Raw genomic sequence first — 23288 nt, 5'->3', positions numbered from 1 at the left:
TGTGACAGTAATACTGTCTTGTACGGCTCTATTCAATAAGGGCGTGCACAAAAAGGCGAGCTTCAAAAGGACGACCTCAATTGAGCGCGGCGAATAAAGACGTTCATAGATAATTTAGTTCAAATGGCTCTGGAATATGTGAAGAGCAACAAAGGTGCAGATCTTTATTTATGCGCGCCTTTATTCGCTGCGCCCAATTGAGGTTGCCCTTTTGAGGCTCGTCTTTTTGTGCGCGCCCTTATTGAAGGATACCGTCTTGTACGTCCGCAGGCTTGTACGTCCGTAATATACCTTTAATTTTCTCTGGCAGTAATACAGGCGTGCGCGTCGGTAATATGCCTTTAATCTCCTCTGACAGTAATACTGGCTTGTATGTGGCTGTAATATGCGTCACTGTATTGTGTACCTTTAATTTCCTCTCGCAGTAATACTGGTTTGTATTTCCGTAAAACGCCTGCAACTTTCTCTGACAGTAATATCGCGCATCGCACCGTGCCCCGCGCATGCGCACTTCACCAGAAGACACACGGACACCTGGACGCACATGGGGATTTTATATATATATATATAGATACTAGTAATATAAAATGACCATAATATATGTAGTGTTAAAAAGTCAATTCAAGAATGTCAATCTTGTAATGTGTTTGCTTTACCAGTTCAGCAATTAGACAGAAATCCAAACCTGAAGTATTTTTGTTTCTCATCTGGTGGAGTTAAACATTGTCAGGACTGATAACAGGCACTAACTAATCCTTCTAAAATCGAGCATAATGGCAATGCATTGTTCTTCCAATGTAAAGGAAGAAACAGAAAGAAAAGTATATGTGGAGAAGCAGATAGATACAGTACATCAGTCTTTGAAGTGGCACCAAAAATTTGTAAATTAGATTAGATTGGATAAAATAAACTTTATTAATCCCAAGGGGAAAACATTTTATCAAATATAGTTGTCAGTATTTATTCTCCTTGCTTGTTGTTGGTAGCTCAAGATATCCAAGAGACTTTATAATGCAGAGTACAGCAGCTTAAATATTTGTGACAAGAAAGTTTTTAAAGCAGGTTAGCTATTCTAAGTTAGCTAATAATTTCTTTATTGCTCTTTTATTCATGTTTTTATTCACAAGTAAATGTCATTTCTTTTTTCCTTATAGTCGTTCAAAGGATATTGTGGAACCTTTGATGAAACCTCAGTGGTATGTGAGATGTGATGAAATGGGACGACAAGCAGCTGAGGCCGTTCGGTCTGGAGAGCTAAAGATTATTCCTGAGGCACATCTTAAAACCTGGTTCAATTGGATGGACAATATAAGGTAAAAGAAAAGTACATTCAAGAAATAGACAGTATGACATCTTTTTGTTACACTCCATTTACCTCCTGACATGAAATACTGTTTATGTCACTTTTTAACTTTTTTGTAGAGACTGGTGCATTTCTCGGCAACTGTGGTGGGGCCATCGAATTCCAGCATACTTTGTGACTGTAAATGATCCTTCTGTTCCACCAGGAGAGGTACATATTACATTTTTGTCTTTTGGCATATGTGAGCAGCTGACGTTGAGAGAAATAAACAAGCAGGAACAGAACGTTGCAGCTGATGTTGAGAGAAATAAACAAGCAGGAACAGAACGTTAAATCCTAAAGTAATTTTATGTATGTATGCATGTAGTTATTTATTTATTTTGATGCTCAATTTTATTTGTTTTTGGGCTTTGTCTTATCACTGTGTTTTCTTAACAAGGACTGGTACAAAATAATTTATAACTTTGTTTTGTAAAACAGGATATAGATGGAAAATACTGGGTGAGTGGACGCAGTGAGAATGAAGCACTGCAAAAAGCTTCTCGAGTGTTTGGAGTCTCTGAAGACAAGATCTCACTTCGACGGGGTTAGTGTGCAGTGTTCAAAATAACCACCATTAATGAATCATTCTCTTAAGAGTGTGGAATTCATTATAAATATGCATTTGGTTTAGAACTGTACAAGTTTCCTGTATTCTGTGCCGGTTAGCATAATATTTAAATCTCAGTTTATAATAGCTACTATACTGTAAAGCAGTTTTATTTTAAGTTGTTCATAATGTTAATTTATTAGAAAAAGTTGCAATTTTGCATATGGTAACCGGAAGTTGTTGAACGTATTTACATTTTATAACCACTAAATAGAAAAGCAAAGCCTATTACCAAGCTATCATCATTCATAAAATCATAGGGACTGTCACCCTAACAGCTGTTTCACACCAGCCTGCCTGAATCTGTATTTACAGTGGTGATGGTACTTTAGATGAAAAAACTTAAATTTTGGTTATGTTATACAATTTTATTTTATGAAAATGTTTAAATAATATTACTGTGATGTTGGGCACAATTACAACTCATCTGTATAAAAGGCTACTTTAAGTTTGCAAACTCCATGTTGAAGCAGTTTACAACTAGCATTGTTTGTACTTCAAAGGATTTTAATGATAAACTATCTTCTGCTGCACAGGTGGCTTTTTAAAATAGACCCCAGTAACTGGAGGCATAACTTTGACAGACTGGAACATGTGTCTCATTTTTTCTACAACATCATAGAAAATGTGAAAGGATGTTTGCTGTCTTGTTTTCTAACATTTTTCTCTACGTCCTTTGGTAAAAGCAACATTGAGTAATGCCAAAATTTCATTGCTGGTATATTGCTTACATTTTGAGTGTCAAAGTATTTTTAGGTTTCAGTGACCTTCATAGTTTACTAATCAGCATAAAAATAGAGATTTAACCCTTCTTACATGTATTTATTTATAGATGAAGATGTTCTGGATACATGGTTCTCTTCTGGACTCTTTCCTTTCTCTATTTTTGGCTGGCCCAATCAGGTATGAGGAAAGCAAACACTTTTATTTCAGTTTCTAATATGATAGTGTGTGTGTTTGTTGGTGTGTGTGAATCATCGCCTTATCATGATTGATAATGACCTTAGCAGCAATGTTGTCCAGGGCAGTTGCCCCTTGTAGGGTCACCCAGGGTAAATTAGTCCTTGGTGAGAAACCAGACAAAGTATATTTCAATCAATTATTAAAAGTTTTACTAAGAACCCAGAAACCTTGTCCTAAATCTAGGCCTGGGGGGGGCTAGAGGTTGTCGTTGAGTGGCTGGTGGTTGGGTCTGTAACTGTAGGGCCCAGCTGGGCATACTCAGTGGGCCCAGCACCTACAGGAGAATTCATAAGTGTCCAGTATGTTGTGGTTCGGGCATCAGTCAAACACAAGTACTTTTGTGGACTGATCCCTGGGTGTGTTATCGTGATATTTCCCTCCCCTTACATGCACTTGCCAGGTTCATTATTGGATTGGTCTACTCCTGCACCTTAAGAATAACACACACATACATACTGTAGATATACACATACACTCAGACCCTAACCACAACAATGCCATATGAATGGCATACACACAGCTGGTTAACTTTGAGCACTTTAAAGCACAAGTGCTATAGGAATAGCACAACTTGTCACTCTCTTATTAACCAAAGATGTCTTACTTTACGTACTGTTCCCTATTATTGGGTGGAGCTCTCACCCTCGGCCTTAATAAACCTCACAGCACAGAGCGCATGGCAATCCTCTGAAATATCTACTTTATTACTTTAGTCACTTCAGATATAAAAACAAAGTATTGAACTTTCAACAATAATATGGTATTTATTACATGAATAATGATAATACCAAACAGAACAAGGAATAGTCTGGATATGTAGTCTTAAAGAAAGCTTACTGAAAGAAATTAGAGATGTCAAGGATGAATGTCCCAGGGTGACGTTGATTAGCAAATGATGTTCATGAAATGCCAATAACTGACGATTTGATGAAAATGGTCACGTGTCTTTGTTTTCTCTTCTGACGTTACTCTTCCGTCGTCATTGTTCCTCTTCTGACTTCGCTTTTAGACGAGGCATATTTTATTATAAAATTCTACCATGGGTTTCGTAACATGCGATTGCTACATGAACCTGATTGGCTGGCTTTCAATATGATGAATGCATTTCTAAGCAATAAAGTTTCTAATGTTTTTTAACAATCTCCAGTCTGAAGCTGTAATTTCCAGTCCCATGGCATCTCCTTCTGGTCACAGATTGTAAAGTAATCGGGTACAGCTTGAACCATTGCATGTCTTCCTTTCCCAAGCTGTAAACCAAGTTAGTCTTAGTGCCTTTTCCTTCACAGATGATAAAATCATCAATACAGCTTTAGGTGTCTCCTGAATTCCTGCTCGATTCTAACAGATGGTACTGGTACAATTTAGGAAAACAGATTGCCTTTGATGTTAACTGTCCATGTTAGTGACCTGTATTTAAGTTCATCAGTTGTTTTGTCTTGAGCAAAATACTGTATAATGAAAATATAGACCAAAATTTACAGATTTTGTACCCCTCAACACCGGGTACTGAAATGAACTCTAGGGACATGGCATGTGTCCTCTTTGCAGGGAAGGAACCTGAGCCCTTCAAAATTGCATGGAGGTCAGGGAAAGTTCCTCTAGATTGGTAAACTTGGGTGCTGGTCCCCATCTTTAAGAAAGGAAAATCCTGTTGTTGATGAGATGGCGAATCCAGGAGGAAGAATTCAAATTTCATCCTGGTTGCGGAACACTGGATTAGCTTTTTACTCTTACAAGAATTCTTGAGGTTTCATGGGAATATGCCCAACCAGTCTACACATGTTCTGTTAATTTGGATAAGACCTATGACCACAACCATTGATGTCCTGTGTTTGGGGGTGCTTTGAGTGTAGGGGTAGGCATACTGTTACATGCTTTTCAGTCCCTGTACAACCAGAGTGAAAGCTTCATTCGCTGTTGCAGCAGCAAGTCAGACTTGTTCCCATTGGATGTGGGTCTCAGCCAAAAAATGGATGGTGTCCAGTTTGGTGACCTTAGGATCACTTTTTGCAGATGATGCGGCCCTGCTGGCTTCATCGGACTGTGACCTAAGACGCACAATTGGGCAGTCGGTAGCCAAGTGTGAAGTGCCCAGAATAAGCTGAAAGGCAAGCGGCAGAAATGAGGTTCCTTTGCAGAGTGTCTGGGCTCAGAATTCGGGAAGAGTTCAAAGTAGAGTTGCTGCTCCTCTGCATCAGATGGAACCAGTTGAGGTGGTTCATGCATCTGATTAGGATGTTCCCTGGACGCCTCCTTGTCCAACTGGAAGGAATTTTTCTGTCACACACCAGGACATGTTGGAGGGATTATATTTCTCAGCTAGCCTGAGAACACCTCAGTGTGCCCCCAGAGAAGTTGAATATAAATGTGTGTGTGTATATATATATATATATATATATATACATATATATATATATATATATATATATATATATATATATGTATATGTATATGTATATATATATATATATATGTATATGTATATGTATATATATATATATATATATATATATATATATATATATATGTATATATATATATATATATATATGTATATGTATATATATATATATATATATATATATATATATGTATCTCTCTGTATATAAAAGAAAATCCTGGAATGGAAAGCAAATGCAAGGCTACCATACGTGATAATCTCTAAAGACATTTTAAAGACCCGTGAGACCAAGGACACTTGCCACGGTACGTCTCGCGGGGACCGTAATCATGAGACTTGGTGCCAAGAGATTGTCCCAGGGCCGTAGCAAAAAGGACAGCGGCTGCACAGGCTTTAAAAAGATCGAAGGGCAGCACGACAGCAGCTACCCCAACTGAAAGAAAGAATTCAACCACGCCCGGGGCCAGAAATAAAAGACAGGTATTGCTTTTACAACGTCACGCAAGAGCAGGCAGTGAGCCATCATTTAAAACAAGTCAACAGACCTCTAAGCTAGCAGTTGTTGGATTGCTTTTGGCAGGCAAGCATCATGTGCTCCGAGCTCTTAAAACAACGACATGCGACAGGCAGAAGAGGCAGCTAGCAAGCAGCAAAAAGACAGCAAATGATCTAAAGGCATATCCTTAGCTTATGTTCAACCGCAACACCCTTCACAACACGAGCAGTATTATACGTCTGGGAAGAAAGAGATGTAACCACGCGCAGGGCAGGAAATAAAGAAACAAGTATTGTTTTTACAAAAGTTTTTAAAGTAAAAGTGAAAATAATGCATATGTAACAATTCACAAGAAAATAACAATCTCTTTAAATTGTAGATTGCTGCCTAAGGTAAAGTCATCCCTATTGAATGGGGATGTGGGAATGAGGGGTCCTTTCATCGGATTAGCGCTATTTCAGATGTGGAATGGCAAAATGGGGGAGGCAGCTTGATGAATGAGGTCTCCAGGACTTAAAACAAATCCAAATCATATTATGTGATATCATCTAATGTGAAATTCTACTCCGTACTTCTAGAATTTTTATTTTTATACTATATTGAGGATTTATTCTGTTCTATGTATTGTACTGTATTGTATTGACCCAATTCTTTTTGACACCCACTGCACGCCCAACCTACTTGGAAAGGGGTCTTTCTTTGAACTGCCTTTCCCTAGGTTTCTTCCATTTTTTCCCTACAAGGGTTTTTTTTTGGGGGGGTGGGGGGGGAGTTTTTTCTGGTCTTCTTAGAGGGTCAAGGCTAATTTATGTACCTATGGGTTGTGCTTATTCCTGTCTATATTATTTTAGCCATTTGTATTACATTTTAAACTTGCATTTATTATACAGAATGAGGATTTGCAAGTGTTTTACCCTGGGACCCTGCTGGAGACAGGCCATGATATCCTTTTCTTCTGGGTGGCAAGGATGGTTATGCTGGGACTTAAGTTAACAGGAAAGCTACCCTTCAAAGAGGTGAGTACATTTCTGAATGCACCGCTAAAGAAAACTTTATTGTGTAGAGGCTGACTAACTTGCGCCGTAACCTGTGAGCTTGCTTTTCATACAGTTTAGTGAATGTGACTTACTGAATTATGTTGAAGTCAATGCTGTTTTTCTTAGATCTTGAAAAGGTGCTGACTGTGTAAAAGGATATTCATGCAATAGTTTTGCAATATGCTTATGAAACCTAAACAGTTCAGTAATTGATAATGTTGTATTGCACTGTTTCTTTATTTACCTAGCCTTTACTATATTGTTATATGTTAATATATATTGCCAAGATCTGACTAAATGTAATGTTATTGCAGTGAAACCAAATGTTTTGCATTGTTGGTTATTTCGATATTTAACTTGTGTTGTCATTTGTATTGTAGGTATATCTGCATGCTGTAGTAAGAGATGCTCATGGTAGAAAAATGAGCAAATCTCTTGGCAATGTTATTGATCCCTTGGACGTCATTACTGGGATTTCACTTGAGGTACTGTATTTTTGTGTTTATTTTTTTCAAATCATTCACTTTATAATCAGTAATTTCAATAGCTGGGATATTAATTCATATACAGTAAGTATATGTTTGCATATATAGAGTCAGAGAATGCATAGGTCAGCTTGTACCTACACAAAGGCAGGGTTGGGAAGTAAAAGTAATTTCATGAACAAAGAAAAAATGAAATTGATGTACATATATAGCAAGGATCAAATGGAACAAGTCTGCTGCCAAGAAAAGATAACTTTCCTGTCAGAAGCCACATTAGTCCTCCTTTGCCGTAGTTGTGCAGGGTGTGGTTCTAAATTCACATTTTGGGGAAGTGTAGTGTAGACATGATGTGTATAAAGTGCTACTGAGTCAAAGAAAACAGTTACATTCGTGGCCCAGAATGTATTTTCTCCTCTTTTTATATCTATATATAGGAGTAGGCTCTGGTCTTATAGTACTGCTGTGGCTGTAGGCCCTCAAACTCACCAAGACTTTCTTGATTTACATTTACGTTTATTTGCTTAGCAGAAGTTTTTATCCAAAACGACTTACAAAAGAGGTTAACACAATTGAATAAAGATCCGTCTGGGGGACTCTTATGAACATGTGTTACAGAACAACGGTGTATAATTGATTATGACAAGTGAAGATCTTAGAACAAAATACAACTAACAATTAATAGAATGCAAAACATAACAGCTAGTGTCATGCAGAAATTCACTAAACAAAAGAGTCTTCAAATACTTCTTAAATACACTCGGGGAGTCAGAGTTTTGAATGGAGGTGAGCGGCTCATTCCACCAGCCAGGAGCTATGTGTGAAGAGAGTCTGGACTGAGATTTAATACCAGGCATAGGTGGCATCACCAGATTACCAGACTTGAGCTGTTGAGAAGGAGCATAGGACCTCAGATATGTCTCCATATATGTAGGATTAGACCTACTGATTACTCTGTAGGCAAGCATCAAGGATTTAAACTTACTACGTGCTGCTACAGGAAGCCAGTATAATGATCCGGAGAGGAGTGACATGTACCCATCTCAGCTGGCTGAACACCAGACATGATGCTGTATTTTGAATCATCATAATTATAAGCTGGTTCTTGTTGTTACTGGGAAATGTGACTTTTTTTAATGCCTTCATGCTCCTTTCATTCTGCCATGTCATAAATTCCTTTCTTTATGTGTGAAACTTTTCTAAGTGAATCAAGTGAATGTTCTTCATAGAGAATTGTTAAAACACTGTGCCTTGCCATGTATTCAGAGTGTTAATTTACTCCTTAATTTTACTGAAATTGTTGCTTCTGAAAAATCAGATAAATAATAATATAGGCAGCTCTTGTATCATATGTTTTTGCTGCTTGGTCATAGAATTCAAGCATATTATTGAAATACAGTCTCCCCTATCAATAATATATCTGTTCTTAACATGTGGTGCTAAATCTTTTCCTTAATAATTGCTTCCATTATTTTATCCATAATGTATGTTAAGTTTACTGGCCTTTATTTTAGTGGATCAGCCTGATCCGTTTTTCGTATATAATGGGATAACATTTGTTAGCTTCTAATCTGTAGGAATATCCACATTATACATTGATTTTTGAAAAATACGCATAAAGCATTTATATGTGTACTCACAAATCTCCGTAACACTAGAATTACCAGAGTCTATGAAAAAACTCATATATCCGGCCCACCTTAAAACCATTCTCACCTCTCTTTTGTGTTCTAAATGTGCCGATTAAGATGAGCAGCAAGTAGCCGGCTATTCTTTCCCCCACCGTCGCAGATCGTTCACTAAGTTTTCCCAGCTCATGCCTTGTTTGATTATCTGGGAGTGATTGAAGTGCTGGAGTTTTAGAATGGAAATAATAGATGTTATTTGGAACACACACATTTCGTTTGTGTTCTGTTTCTACAGTAATCTGTGTAAACACATTGTTAAAACAGAAACTTTTTCACATTTTAGTAATAAATGTTACAAAATGTAGGTATAAACTATAGAATGTGTGAAGCCTGACGTCCAAACATCAAATAAACACTTTCACTAAAGGTGCAGGGATGACACAACACCTTCCGTGGTGTAATGCTAAGATTTGCTGACTCCCTTAGAGACCAGAGTTCGATTCACCGCTGGGGAGGAAGTGTTTTTTTATTCTTTTTAGCCTCAAACGGACATAAAATTTATAAATTGGTATGCACTGTAAATCATTAAGTTTAAAATGTCGATCGCGGTTATTTCTGTTGATTAATTCATGCTTTTTTACTTAGAGTCAGAACAGGAGCTTATTCAGCTTCTGATCTGACTCTAAGTAACAGCACCAGTATAAATCACACCCAATCTGACGCTGTTCGTGTTCAAATAATATTGCATTACTTCGACAATGTTTTCTGATTGGTACTATTCGCGTCATAAAATGATTTCTTCAAAACGTCACATATATTTGTCTGTTTCTTTTTTTAAAATGTGCGGTGATCACCGCCAGCATGCTGTAGCACACAGCAACTGGCCACCTGCATGTTCTTGCGCGCACTGAATATGCTTTTTGAATAAGACAGCGCTATATGCAATCATCATATTCAAATGTTAACAGTTAACAGTTCACACACACACACACACGCAAGGATCGTCTTTCCTACATTTACAACGTGTGTACCTGTTACAATGTACACACTTCTCTCTATGCTGTGGTTTCTATTACACACCTGAAAGAAAGACGATATATGTGAAAACATCATCACACTAAATGCAATACTATTTGAAAACGAACAGCGTCGGATTGGGTCTGTATTTATGCTGGAACTGGAAATTCTCTGATGTGGAATCAGATCTGCATGGTTGTGGGTGTGAGTGGTGAATATAACTGGGAATTACTGTGAATGTGAGTGGTGTTTTGAGATAATGAATAGAGCTGCAAATTACAGGTGCGTGTTCAGTGTAATAGGAACCATAGCACAGAGAGGTGTGTATACTGCAACAAGTACACATGTCGTAAATGTAGGAAGGGCACTCCTTGGGTGAGCTATAGCGCGTCTTTATGTGAAAACAGCAGTGTCAGATGGGGAGTGTCTGATAATTGCATATAGCACTGAAGTTACTGCTCTTTACTATGCTTTCCTCTGCATGTCTTGGAGTACAAAAGAAACAGCAAACAGCAACATGTGGGGACTGGCAAGATTGGGGGGAAAAAAACACGCGGTCGTATGTATCGTGATACACTGCAGAGCTATAGCGCGTCTTTATGTGAAAACAGCAGTGTCAGATGGGGTAGGAAAGGATCCTGAACGCAACTGAGAGAATGAAAAGTGGATATAAAACAAAACAAAAACAAAGCTAACCTTTACAACTATCATAAATTACACCAGCTGTTTCAGACTGAAATCAAATGTATCTTTTTATTCTAAAATAGTAAAAATAAGAGAAGTTCACTTCTCAAAAAGGAGTCGTACAGGATCGAACTTGTGACCATTTGATTCCCAGTCAGCAAGTGATACTGTTGCGCCACGGCGGCAGGCATAGTATATGAGTGTCAATGTCGCACACTAAGGCGGCTTTTTTTTTTTTTCTGCAGTTATATTTTTGAATAAAAGCGCACTTATTCTGTTATATTTGTACCTTTCGTGAAAGTGTTTCTTTGATATTTGGACTTCAGGCTTCATACATTATATAGTTTATGCCTACATTTTGTCATTTACTAGTAGAATATGAAAAACGTTTCTGTTTTAAAAATGTGTTTACACAGATTACTGTAGAAACGGAACACATGAAATGCGTGTGTTCCAAATAACGATCTATTATTTCCACTCTAAAACTCCTCTTCACTCCCAGATAATCAATCAAGGCATGAGCTGGGAGAAGTTCATGCATGTTCTAAGTCGGTGGGGGGATGGAATAACCGGCTGCTTGCAGCTTGTTTTTATCTGCACATTTAGAAGACAAAAGACGATGTTGGAGAGGTGCGAATGGATTTTAGTTTTGTGTTTTATTGAAGAATTTTATTTTTGTTTTATTTTTGTAATCTTTGCCAGACCAGTTGACACATTTATACTAGGAAAGTATTTGCAATGGTTTCTGAAAATATCAGTTTTTAATAATTGTTTTTGGCTATTTTAGGGCCTTCATGCTCAACTTGCAGACAGCAACCTAGATCAAGCAGAAACTGAACGTGCCAAACAAGGACAGGTAATTTCTTTCTTCCTTACATAGTGGTAAATTAGTTTTTTTTTTAATCACTGTAAAGTGTTTTTAGAACAATTGCCTGAGAAAAAAAGACACTGCTGTTGGAGACATGAATAACAAAAAGGAGTGGCATACAATATGGATTTTATTCTGAAGTAAAATGTAACTTCTGTAATTTGAACTCATTTTTATTTAAAGACAAATGATAAAGGAGTGACAGAAAATTTAAAAAATGCTACTTGTAGACATTATTTCAGAAAGGTATCTGTTCTATTGCTGAATACGAGCATTTTGCAGGCATTCACAAAACAGAATCACCCGATGCTTGCAGAATTAATATTCTTTGGCCTTTGCCTTCCATATCTGGGTCAAGACGTTTTTTGAATTTTGTATTTTTGGCCGGCTCAATTTTGTACCCTTTTACTTATTTGTTACTTATACTAGCTTCAGTAAATAAATATGGAAATGGAAAAAAGTTTTTATAGGCTCTTGATGATAATGGAATGATTTGTACTGTTTGAATTAAATTATGTGCTTTTGTTTAAATAAATAAAATTAGTGCTCTGCCCCTGCTGTTAAGCATAATTGAGTGTCATTTTATCCTCCCGTCAACTTGTCCTTATTCTCTATTAAACCCACTTAATGTGTTTCACAATTACTATTATTATGTAGTGATGATCATTATGTGCCAGACCCTGATTGTACTTTAGGAGTAAAAGTGCAAAAGCATATATTAAGTGCTAAAACCAACAATAACCTGTAATTTATTAATGTATTAAGATCCAGGGCTCTTAGGTGTCATCAGAAAACAATGGCAATGGTGATTCATCGTTAGATTCATAGATGGCCAGTGAATGTAAATTTAAGTCATTCTGTATACTGTGGAGCTTAATATCTGTACATCTTCAGATCAGTGCCTGTATTTATCAAGTGTCTCAGAATTACTTCTAGGAATTACACTAAAAGTCTGAAAAGGATAAGAATCTGTCCTACCTCAGTGTAGGACACGAGTAGTCCTAATCCCACTCCCAGCAAGGGGTAGGAAGCCATATGGAAAATGAATGATGCCATGATTTTACGGGAACTCTTCCTCAACTTGGCCTTATGATAACATTTTCTAGTCTTCTGATACTAAGGTTTAAAGATTCACCACAAAAATAATAATATTCAAAGTAGTAGGAGAGGAAGAAGGCAGATATTATTCTAAGCCTCATGTAATTGTTGACAATTTGCTACAGCATCACAAATTACACTGCAATGAGCACTGAGATGCACACCCCAAATGATGGTAAAGCCAGATAAAAGACATGTTTACTTAACAATGAATGATTCATAGCTGTACTTTCAGAAGAATCTCCTTCTGGCTGTTATGACCATGGGAAACCCCTCATAATATAATAATTACTGAAACTAGCCACGGCTCTAAGTCATGTTCACTCCAGATTTGTATGCCGAATCCCTCTCCATCATTACCCCTTATCTTCTGTGAATGTTCTAATGGTTCATAGAATGCATAGCTCGATGTACCTGTGTGACATTTTGCTGTCAATAACCCTTCCAATCTCTTAACTTCAGGGAAATATTCTGGCTATTACAATGTAGTTTGCATTCATGGCCACTTGTTTGTTGATACTGAGTTCGCGCTTGTGATTCACATTTGTGTGTTCATCCATACTTGGGGCAATGATCTTTATGTATGCACCAATTTACCAAAATGCAGCATTGCAATACGTTAAGTGGAGTCGTGAGGAAATGTATAAATCTGTGTATTACCTGACACATTGTAAGGCCATTCAAAGTTTGTGCAAAATTTGAGAAATTATTGAAGTGATATACCAAAATCCTTGCTACTGCAAAACTGTATTTGACCCATTGGCCAAAAAAGTAATGTTACTACCAGCACTTCCATTTCAGCTAACAGCACATGGCTTCTCTATGTAGATGGATCTATATTACACAACGTACAAGGTTTGTTATAAATATTATTCAATCTCTATCAAATCTATAACTTTTTAAGAATTCATTGTTGTACAGCATTCCAAAACATTTTTCCTTTCTCAAGATGTGTGTGCCGATCTCTGCCTGAAGACCATATTCTGGCAGTTTCTAGTGAATCAGGACAGCTCACATGCTATCCTAAATTCTGGTGAAGTTAGGAGTAGTTTCCTAAATTAGAAAAATTGATAAAATGCTTTTACTCCTTCTCCTAAGAGTAGGACCAGATTTCCATCACTCTGAGATTTGCAAGCCTGTTGGGACTGTTTTCTTGCTCTGAGATGCTTACTGAATATAGGCACAGTTCTCTAATTTTACTGAGTAACTGACCCTACACTGATATTTTGTTCTCTGTGATATTTTTAACTAAAAGCATTTTAGCTAAAAGTCAGTTTTTAATGTGATTTTTCCTTGTTTGAAAAAAGTCCCCCAATCATTCATATCAGGAGCACTGCGCAATACTGGCTTGTATGGCTGGGTTGCACAAAAGAAGCCAACGCACAGGGGGAAAAAAAAAAAAATCCATCCGACTGGACATCTGGAGTTTGCCAAAATACATGAGTGTGTAGAGTATAGGAAAAGGCTTTGTGATCCGATGAGACCAGCATGGAGCTCAGCTGGCTGATATGGTTTTGATTTACTCTCTGGGCAAAGAACAAGGAACAAGCTTCTGTCTTCATGTGGAGAGAGGAGAGCTGTACATAAGGCACTGGCCACATGACAGTTCCTGTTAGACATAAAGTGCACATGGGTACTTGTGTTTATTCCCTGTGACTCGTTGTTGAGGAGTTTGCATGTGCCCCCCAAGTAAAATAAATATGAACATGAAGATGACTAGTTTCCTTACACTGTTCAAAAACCTACATTTTGTGGCTCTAAATTGACCAAGTGTAAGTGAGCATAATTAAGTGTGTGTGAGTATGTTTTCTTCCTTGCTTAAGCTTCAGAAAATAGTTATATATGCACAGACACACATGCCCTTACCAATGTTAAGGTTATTTTAATTGTTCAGTGGTGGCATTGGAATACTGTACATAATCATGTGAAAGCCAAAGTCTTACTTAGTACATCAGCACATTGTGCTCAAACTCTTAAAGTTCATGAGACATTGTTTACCAAAAATGGCAGTGTTAGCACTTGAAAAATACTGTACCTGGAAGTAACACATTTCTTTGTTAAGGGTATGCTGTATTAAAAATCAAAGCGATTTTCCTAAAACTCTCCTTAATGTATTAAGATTCTCATTATGTTTGCTGCATTAAAAATGTGTACCTTACAAACATGTATTTCCACCTTCATACTGCCAAACTTGCACAATTTTTAGTAATGTAAATGTCATATTTAATTTATGGGTACAGTTTAACAAGAAGAAAATATAATTTTATTTGATTTAATTATATTCCTGAACCCCAATTTTTTTTAGTATTTTTCATTCAGTATTTTTTCTGATGTATTATTTTGAAGCGTATTATACTGATTCATTATTCTTTTTTAACGGAAAATCGTTGATGTCTTTTATGTTTAATCCTTCACTTTGGTGCAGCTGAAGATGAGTAACTATACATTGAAATACATGTTTTTCCATGTCAATCCTTTGCAGAAGTCTGACTATCCAAATGGAATTCCTGAATGTGGCACTGATGCTTTACGTTTTGCTTTGTGTGCGTACACCAGTCAAGGTACTGCTGCTTGCTAAGGCATATTTTCAGACTAAATACTGACTTTATTTATTTAGAAAATAAATCACTATAACTACACACCAATGTTGGTTTTTAATTGCAACAGCTAAACATGTATATCACTGAAATTTTAGTGAATGTGTTGATATGTGTTTTACTATATAAATGAAATAAGTGGCTTTGATGAGAAGTGACTATTCAGACAACAATAACATTTATCTGTATACCACATTTTCATACAAACAATGCAACTCAAAGTGTTTTACATGATGAAGAAAGAGAGAAAAGACTAAATAAAGATGAATTAAAATTAGGGAGCACTAATTAACATAGAATAAAAGTAAGGTCCGATGGCCAGGGAGGACAGAAAAAACAAACAAAAAAAAAAACTCCAGATGGCTAGAGGAAAAAAATAAAATCTGCAGGGGTTCCGAGGCCACGAGACCACCCAGCCCCCTCTAGTAATTCTACCCAACATAAATGACCTCAATCAGTCCTCATTGTATTCAGGGCACTCATGGAAGAACTTGATGATGATGGTCATGTGAACTCTGGCCTTTAATTCGTCAATATAGGGACATCACGGTGCTTTTATCAGGTGGTGGTGGCGCAGATCGCCACCACAGAAAACCGGAAAAAGAACAGAAGAGAAAGTAGGGGTTAGTATGGATTTTGGAGCCACCATGAGTAATAATGATAATTAATTGAATATACAGAGCATTGGGATTAAACTAAAATGAAGCTATGAAAAAGCCATGTTAAAATATTGTGTTTTCAGCAGTGTTTTAAAGTGCTCCATTGTATTAGCCTGGCACAGGTCATCAGTTTCTATTCATGATCAAAATGTTATGATTTAAAGGTCCTCAGGGTGGTTCATTCTCTCTAATGTTGGGTGATTTGTACCTACAGATATTTATATTTAAAGTAATTTGGGAAGTTCATTTTCTTAAATGGCTTATTGTCATCAATCTCTCCTACTCAACACAAACTTAGAACATACATTTTCTGTGTATTCATATGTTTGTGTATCTAAATTATTGTGTCCTATTTTAGCTTGTTAACTCAATCTTTAATTAGATTTTTGTTTACATGATTGTTTTACAGTAGTGAGTAGGTGTTTGGGCCAGTTCATTATAAACTGGGGCTTTCATACATATTTAGATTATTTGCTTTTAATGTATAGGTATGTTAATAACTGACTAATTTGTTTATCATCTTTAAGTTTCTGCTTTAAATCCGTTCATTCAGGTCGTGACATCAATTTGGATGTTAACCGTATTCTTGGCTACCGACACTTCTGTAATAAATTATGGAATGCTACAAAGTTTGCCATTCGAGGTCTTGGGGACCATTTTAAACCAGAGTCTCAGTTCCAGGTATGAATATTACAGTCTTTTACTTTGCCTAGTATGGTTTAGAATTCAAGAGGATTTCAAAAATAAATCAAGAAAAAAGCTAAACCCAAAAATAGTTAACATATGTTAACATATAACATACATTAACTTCTGTAGGGAAGATAGGATGACAAAGAAGTCACAATTAAGCTGACCTTCATAGATTGGACCCAGTGACCCTTTTGCTGGCATTTAATTTTTTGGGGATTTGTTTTGAGTAATACTTGGTGTGCAATTATGATTTCTCCTTAATCATTTCTAGTTCATTTCAGTGCCTTGCTGAACCCTATTTTAGTCCTGCAGCACCAATGTCTGCCTGTAGTACACTCCCCTGATAGGTTTTAAAAAGAATATAAAAGCACTGACTCATGGAGCAGAGTTAATATGTGAAAAGATTCACTATTTGACATTATAGCTAATTGACAAGAAAATATAAGATCTTTACTTGATATTATAAATTTCCATTTGATCCATCCATTATGTGATCCAATTGCCACTATACAGGCAGTGTCCAGCACAAGGTAAGAAACTGCAGAGAACACATTCTGTCACAGTGAGTTAATTTAGAATTGCAATTAAGCTAATATACTCTGTGTGCTTTTAAGGAAAGCCATAAATCCTACAGATATCATTTTTTTAAGAAAGGGAGAATATGCAACATGAATTAATCCTGCAGTTTTGTTATGTTGTAGCATTTTACTAAGATTTTCAGAATACTGAGTGGGTGTTAATTTTAACTTTTAAAATATTTTCAACTTTCCAGTGTAGTGATATTTTCTGATTGGGTGTTAATTTTAACTTTAAAATATTTTCAACTTTCCAGTGTAGTGATATTTTCTCCCATCTATTTTGTCATTACATTGACTAGACCAAAAGTATTAATTTCCTCATTTTTTTCACCTTTAAGCCAAAACTTTTTACATTAGTTGCACCCATCATTAGTCCACTAAAACCCTAATATTACAATGTTTAGGTCACTGGGTTTTGGAAAATGTCTGTGGATTATTTATGTAAAGCACAAAAAGGTCCCACACAGGGGTTAAAGTAAATATGTAGCAAAATGTAGTATTTTTTACACATAGTAAAAAAACAGACCTTGACATGGAAAATAGCTTTAAATATATGTGTAAGTCACATATGTAAGTCATATGTTCTATGACTTTAATTTCCTTAGGTTTTACATTAGATATAAAATTAATTAGGTGAAAGTTTATTGTTTAAGATTTTATTTAAATTGAAACTGATGTTTATTTTTTACTTTTGTTTATGTAGTTAATCTGACTAGTGAGGAAATTGTTTTCAATTGCACTTGATCAAGTCACTTAAACTGCCTGAGCTTAAGCTGTAAAAAATTTATCAGTAAACCATTGTAACGTATTCTGACAGCAAGTCACCTTGGATGAAAGCATTAGCTAAATGTACAATAATGTAGTTATTTTTTAATATGCACATATACAGTATCTGATATCCTGATAATCATTAGATATTCCCATTTCGATACATTAACGTATTTGTACAAGTATCAAGTTTTGTTCTGTTTTTTGACCCCTATAGATAACTGGTCAAGAGAGTCTGATAGACTCTTGGATTTTGTCTCGTCTTTCCCATGCTGTGGTGTTGTGCAACGCTGGATTTCAGACTTATGATTTTCCTGCTATTACTACTGCTATTTACAATTTCTGGTTATATGAACTTTGTGATGTGTATTTGGTAAGTTTTAAATGTTTCAATCACTTGTTTCAAGAACCCACATCCATGTTCCTTAAAATCATCAGCCTGCAATGTTCTTATTAGTAATCTTAATTGCTGCTTTATTTTGTGTATGGTGGCAAAGTTTGAACTTCTCATTTATTGTCTTCCTTTCTTTAGGAATGCTTAAAACCAGTCTTCAATAGTAATGATGCCAGAGCAATATTAATCTCTAGAAATACCTTGTACACATGTTTGGATGGTGGTCTTCGCTTGCTAAGTCCATTTATGCCATTTGTGACTGAAGAACTTTTCCAGAGATTACCTAGAAGATCAGAGCAAGCACCTCCCAGTATTTGTGTGACTCCCTACCCCGATTCTGCTGAGGTAATTTTGAAAAAAGTGAACTATAACCATACTGAAAATATCCAAAAGTGGAGACAAATAGGAATAATGTATTGAATCGCCGTTTGCAAGTTTTACAAGTATTTCATAATCTAGTCAAGTCTATCACAATAACATCTTTATGTTCTTCCATACATTCCAGATATATTTACAAATGTGTAATTTATTTTTGCTTTTAAGTTCTGCTGGAGGAATGATGACATAGATCGAAACATGGAATTCATCATGACAGTCATTAAAACGATTCGTTCATTGCGGGCAGATTATAATCTTACAAAGACCAAAGCAGACTGTGAGTGTACATTAAATGCATTTATTCTTGTGATTAAGAAAAGCTTACTTTTTTAATAATTACCTGCTTCCTGTATAACTAATAAATATTTCTGTCATTTTGAAATGCATATTGATTATTATGCTGCCAGTACGTTAATTATTATAGAAGTAGTTGTAATGGTGAAAGTCGACTATTGAAGCTTCATAAATAATGATTATGGGGGATCCAAGAGTGACACATGCCAGATAAAGCTGCTACAGACTATTCCTTATTCTGGCTTCTGTTACAAGGAAAAGCATCATTCAAGTTGTCTGATGGCTTTATATATGAGCAAGACATTGAACATGATTCCAGGAGAGACTGGATTGACATAAAAATGATTAGACGGATCACTGGAGTTTTGTTGAGAGAGAGGGGAACATCTGAGAGAAAACAGTGGCATAGATGCATTTTATATGTGGGGGATAAAAGAGACGAATGTAGCTCAAGCATGTAACTAAGAAAATGACTGCAGAGTTTCACTGTGATATAAAAAAGGCACAAGGTGCAATAATCTGTCTAAACGTATTTTGTCAACTTTCCTTTCCTTTCCATTGGTATACTTGTCTTGCTGTTGCTGGTATCATGAGTTAATGGTATCATCATAAAATCCAGAGAAAGCTTTGCTCTTCAATTGGTGCTACTGGCAAAACTATGCCATACATGACATTAAGGTGCCATTTTGTGAAAAGCACCAGGCAAGCAAAGATTTCTCATCTTTTTTTTTTTTTACTGACCAGATAGAATTTCTGTTCTCGGTGCGTTCAATGTTTTGAAAAATATGTTGAAATAAGCAGTAAACAAATTTACACAAATTGGGCAAAGAGCATGTATCATGCAATATTTAGGAGTTACTAAATTAAACAGGTATAAAACCATCTTATCTGAAATCTGAAGGAGGAAATGACTGTTTTAGATTGTTGGAGAAGCTTTTTTGTGTAGTACAGTATCAACACACATCAGGAATGCACAGAAGGTATAAAAATGGATTGATTGTGTAATTATTGCTGTATTTGTCACAACAAGTTCTTTAATATGTTTGAGGTGCCATCCAGTAAATAAATGAGTGAACTAAAAGTACACACTGTCAGTACTGATACACTAGCACTGTGAAATGTATAACATTATATACTGAAGCACATAAATGGATACTTCAGCACCTCCTCGTCACCCTGAACTGGATAACGGATGAGAGCCCAACATAATTATGTTGTATTTGAAAATACCTGCTTGTATTCGGTGTTTGCAATGAATTAATTACCTGATGAAAAATCAACAGAGATGTTACTTTAGATATAATGGATTGTTGCATGTTTTCTTGACCAACACTTATCATATTGTAGTATTTACCACAAACAAACATTAGAACATATAAAGAATGAATTACGTATAAATACAGAATTAATACTGCATTGATTCTTGTTATGAACCCTGATCCGTCCCCGGTGTATTAAAGATCTGCTGCCTTCTTGACAGTTTGTACAGTTAATCAGAATAAATTAAGACTGTGTATACTGTGCATTGTTAAATGTATTTATGAGCTGACTAAAATGTGCACTGTCTTCACTTTTAATAGGTTATTTGCAGTGTCTGGACTCGGAAACCGTTGCTGTTGTGACGCAGTTCATTTCCTGTATTCAGACTCTCTCCTCCTCAAATACGGTATCGGCATTCAAAGATGGAGAACCCCCTGCTGGCTGTGCCGTCGCTATAGCATCTGACAAGTGTACAGTAAACTTGCTGCTTAAGGTAAGCCAACAGTGATCTACCCCACACCAGTTGGGCTCAGTTGTTGACTTTGAGACTCAAGTGTTCCAAATAGTGTTAAGGTTTGTGGTCCTATTTTATATGCGCAAACTCCTAGGGTACTCTGTATAGTTCACTCATATTATGGGGCTTCAGAACATGTTTATTACCTCACTCAGCTTAAGATTATTAATGACTAAAAATTTAAATGATGTAGACAAAACAAATTAGATTTAGTGTGTTTTTTTACCAGTACTATATATGTTAACAACAAGACAGTTTGCCCTTTTTCCCAACCATTTTTAAGCCATATGTGCAAAGGTCTTGGGAGAGTCAAATCCTTTAGTTTTCTGGGGCTTGTTGATGTTAATGAAGCCAATGAGTTTTCATTTAAACCAATTTACTACACACCCAGGGGTTAATCGATGCTGAAAAGGAGATCTCCAAATTAACAACAAAGAAAAGTGAACTGCTAAAACAAATTGAGAAGCTACATGAGAGAACATCCAAAGCAGACTACAGAGAAAAAGTACCTCAGAAAGTGCAGGAAGGGGACTCCGAAAAGGTGGAACTTCTTCTTTCTGTGTTTTCAGTTTAATGTACCTGACAAAATAAAAAGCAGCTTTTGACAGGTTGTGATAAATTAAAAGTCCAAAATATGAAGTGTACCGTTTGATTGTTTTAGATTGTTGTAGATGCATGTCTGTTAAGAGTTTTTTTATCCACATGGAATAAGCAACCAGGACATATTAATACAGTCATGTGCCAACTTATGGCTCCATGTAGGACCATCTATTTGGTCATATGTGGGTCACAAAGTGTACAGGTTATTGTAATTGAGGCTCTGGCATGTTTCACAGGTAGGCAACCTTTAACTGCCATTACAGTGTAGCACAAACCAATCTTCATGTCTCAGTGGGTGTATACTGGGTCAATATAAAGCGGTGTTTCCTAACCACTGGATCACACCAACGATGGGTTGCAGGTTACAGTTGCCAGTTCATGAGAGGGTTATGGTAGGTTAATTTAGCCAGTGTTCTTAAACACTGGGTGCCAACCCAGGCTGCTGCCAATATGTTGCAATTTGCCATATTTGGTTAGCGAGTAAGTCATGGTGGGTTGCCTAAGCTATAGGGAGCGCTGTGCAATATGTCCGTAAAGGTTGAGAAACACTGGTGTAAGGAAGGCAGTGTGGGCCGAATGCATAAGAATTAGCCATGTGGAGCAGCACTGAAGATAACAAACCTTAACGGGCCCTCCAAGAGTCAGAAAACATATGAGACCCTGTGAAATAATAATAATGAAAGATTTATTATTGTGGGTGGTTTTGACTCTTTCTAGAATGTTGTTGCTCAATCATTTTCCTATTAAACTCTACCATAAATACGAATCGCCCAAACTCCGGTGACCCTATACCAGCACATGACTGTATATCTTTGATTAATATAAAGTAAGGTACAAAGTCAAGTATAATCAAAAAATCCAGATCTCTAAATATTAATACAAATGACTTAACATTTGCTCGGATGTTGTTCAGGTTGTTTATACTAAATTCTTTTATTTTGTTTCAGCTGAAACAGTGTGAGACTGAATTGAGAAAGGTAGAAGAAGCCACTGAAAACTTCAAAAGGATGATCTGAAATGACCTAGTACAAACATCAAAATGACTGTTCTTTAAGCCTCAAAATGTTGGAAGCACAATGTGCATAGGAGATGACCAATATCAGTAGCTGTAAAATTAAGAGCTCAAGAAGTACAAAAATAAACCGTTTAATATACTTGTTTTCCTTGAGTTGTCTTCTGTGAAGATACTACACCATCAGTAAAGCAATAAATTAATCCAGTCATCATTGTTCCGACTGAAGAGTCTGAATATTCAGAGTAAATATCCATCAGCTGCACCAATGATCCGTAAAATCTTCAGTATGCAAGAAATTCTTGTAAAAAGTAAAGCCAAAGAGAAACCTACCTGGAACAGCCCATTGCTCTAGTCATCCACAATTTGTTTCTGTCTTTACTTGGTATTACATTTCAATTTTTGTCTTTACAACACACCTTAAGAATAAATGTGAGTGAATGAATGAATGAAGGTTTGGAAATAGAACAATAATCCATTTGTGGGATTTCTTGGGGTGTTTGTCCAGTATAGTGCAGACCAGAAGTTGCATTGCCTTCTGGTCTTTCCACACTCCATTGTGTTGCACTACAAAGTTTTTCCTTTATCGTTTTGATTTTGTTTAAACATGTTCAGTTTTCAGGGTTGTTTACACCATTTAACAATTTTAAACTACAGACATTGCCTTGCACACTTTGCAAGTGTGCTGGATTTTATTCCAACTTGTATGAATGAGGCTTTCTGTTTCAGGTTTTCATCAGTGAGATGTAAACTTTTTCCCACTTCAACAAGAAAATGCAGGTCAACCCAAACTTGTCATCACACGAGTGAATTTCCTCTTCCTGCTACTAAGACTAGACCTTTCATGCAGAGATGCAACTGATAAATTGGGAACCATTTTACAGTTACTGAAATGTTATGTTTTTACATGAAATTGTA

The 23288-nt window shown here is 36.3% G+C and overlaps 1 protein-coding gene across 3 annotated transcripts in view; it reads left to right on the top strand.

Moving 5' to 3' along the window:
* The window catches only part of vars1 (valyl-tRNA synthetase 1), a 74886-nt gene extending 52374 nt beyond the window's left edge, over positions 1-22512 (top strand). For all 3 annotated transcript variants that reach the window (XM_051934589.1, XM_051934595.1, XM_028800264.2), the window contains 15 exons: positions 1155-1313; positions 1423-1513; positions 1784-1889; positions 2785-2855; positions 6703-6828; positions 7230-7334; positions 11448-11516; positions 15109-15187; positions 16436-16563; positions 18136-18291; positions 18451-18657; positions 18856-18967; positions 20565-20737; positions 21150-21299; positions 22306-22512. In XM_051934589.1, coding sequence (XP_051790549.1) covers positions 1155-1313; positions 1423-1513; positions 1784-1889; positions 2785-2855; positions 6703-6828; positions 7230-7334; positions 11448-11516; positions 15109-15187; positions 16436-16563; positions 18136-18291; positions 18451-18657; positions 18856-18967; positions 20565-20737; positions 21150-21299; positions 22306-22374 — 1801 coding nt within the window. In that variant the 3' untranslated portion in view covers positions 22375-22512. The remainder of the gene's footprint in view (positions 1-1154; positions 1314-1422; positions 1514-1783; positions 1890-2784; positions 2856-6702; positions 6829-7229; positions 7335-11447; positions 11517-15108; positions 15188-16435; positions 16564-18135; positions 18292-18450; positions 18658-18855; positions 18968-20564; positions 20738-21149; positions 21300-22305) is intronic.
* The last annotated feature ends 776 nt before the right edge of the window (positions 22513-23288 follow it).

This window comes from Erpetoichthys calabaricus, chromosome 1, assembly GCF_900747795.2.
Source record: "Erpetoichthys calabaricus chromosome 1, fErpCal1.3, whole genome shotgun sequence".
In the NCBI taxonomy this organism is placed as follows: Eukaryota; Metazoa; Chordata; class Cladistia; order Polypteriformes; family Polypteridae; genus Erpetoichthys; species Erpetoichthys calabaricus.
This window is presented reverse-complemented; position numbering and strand designations above follow the sequence as displayed.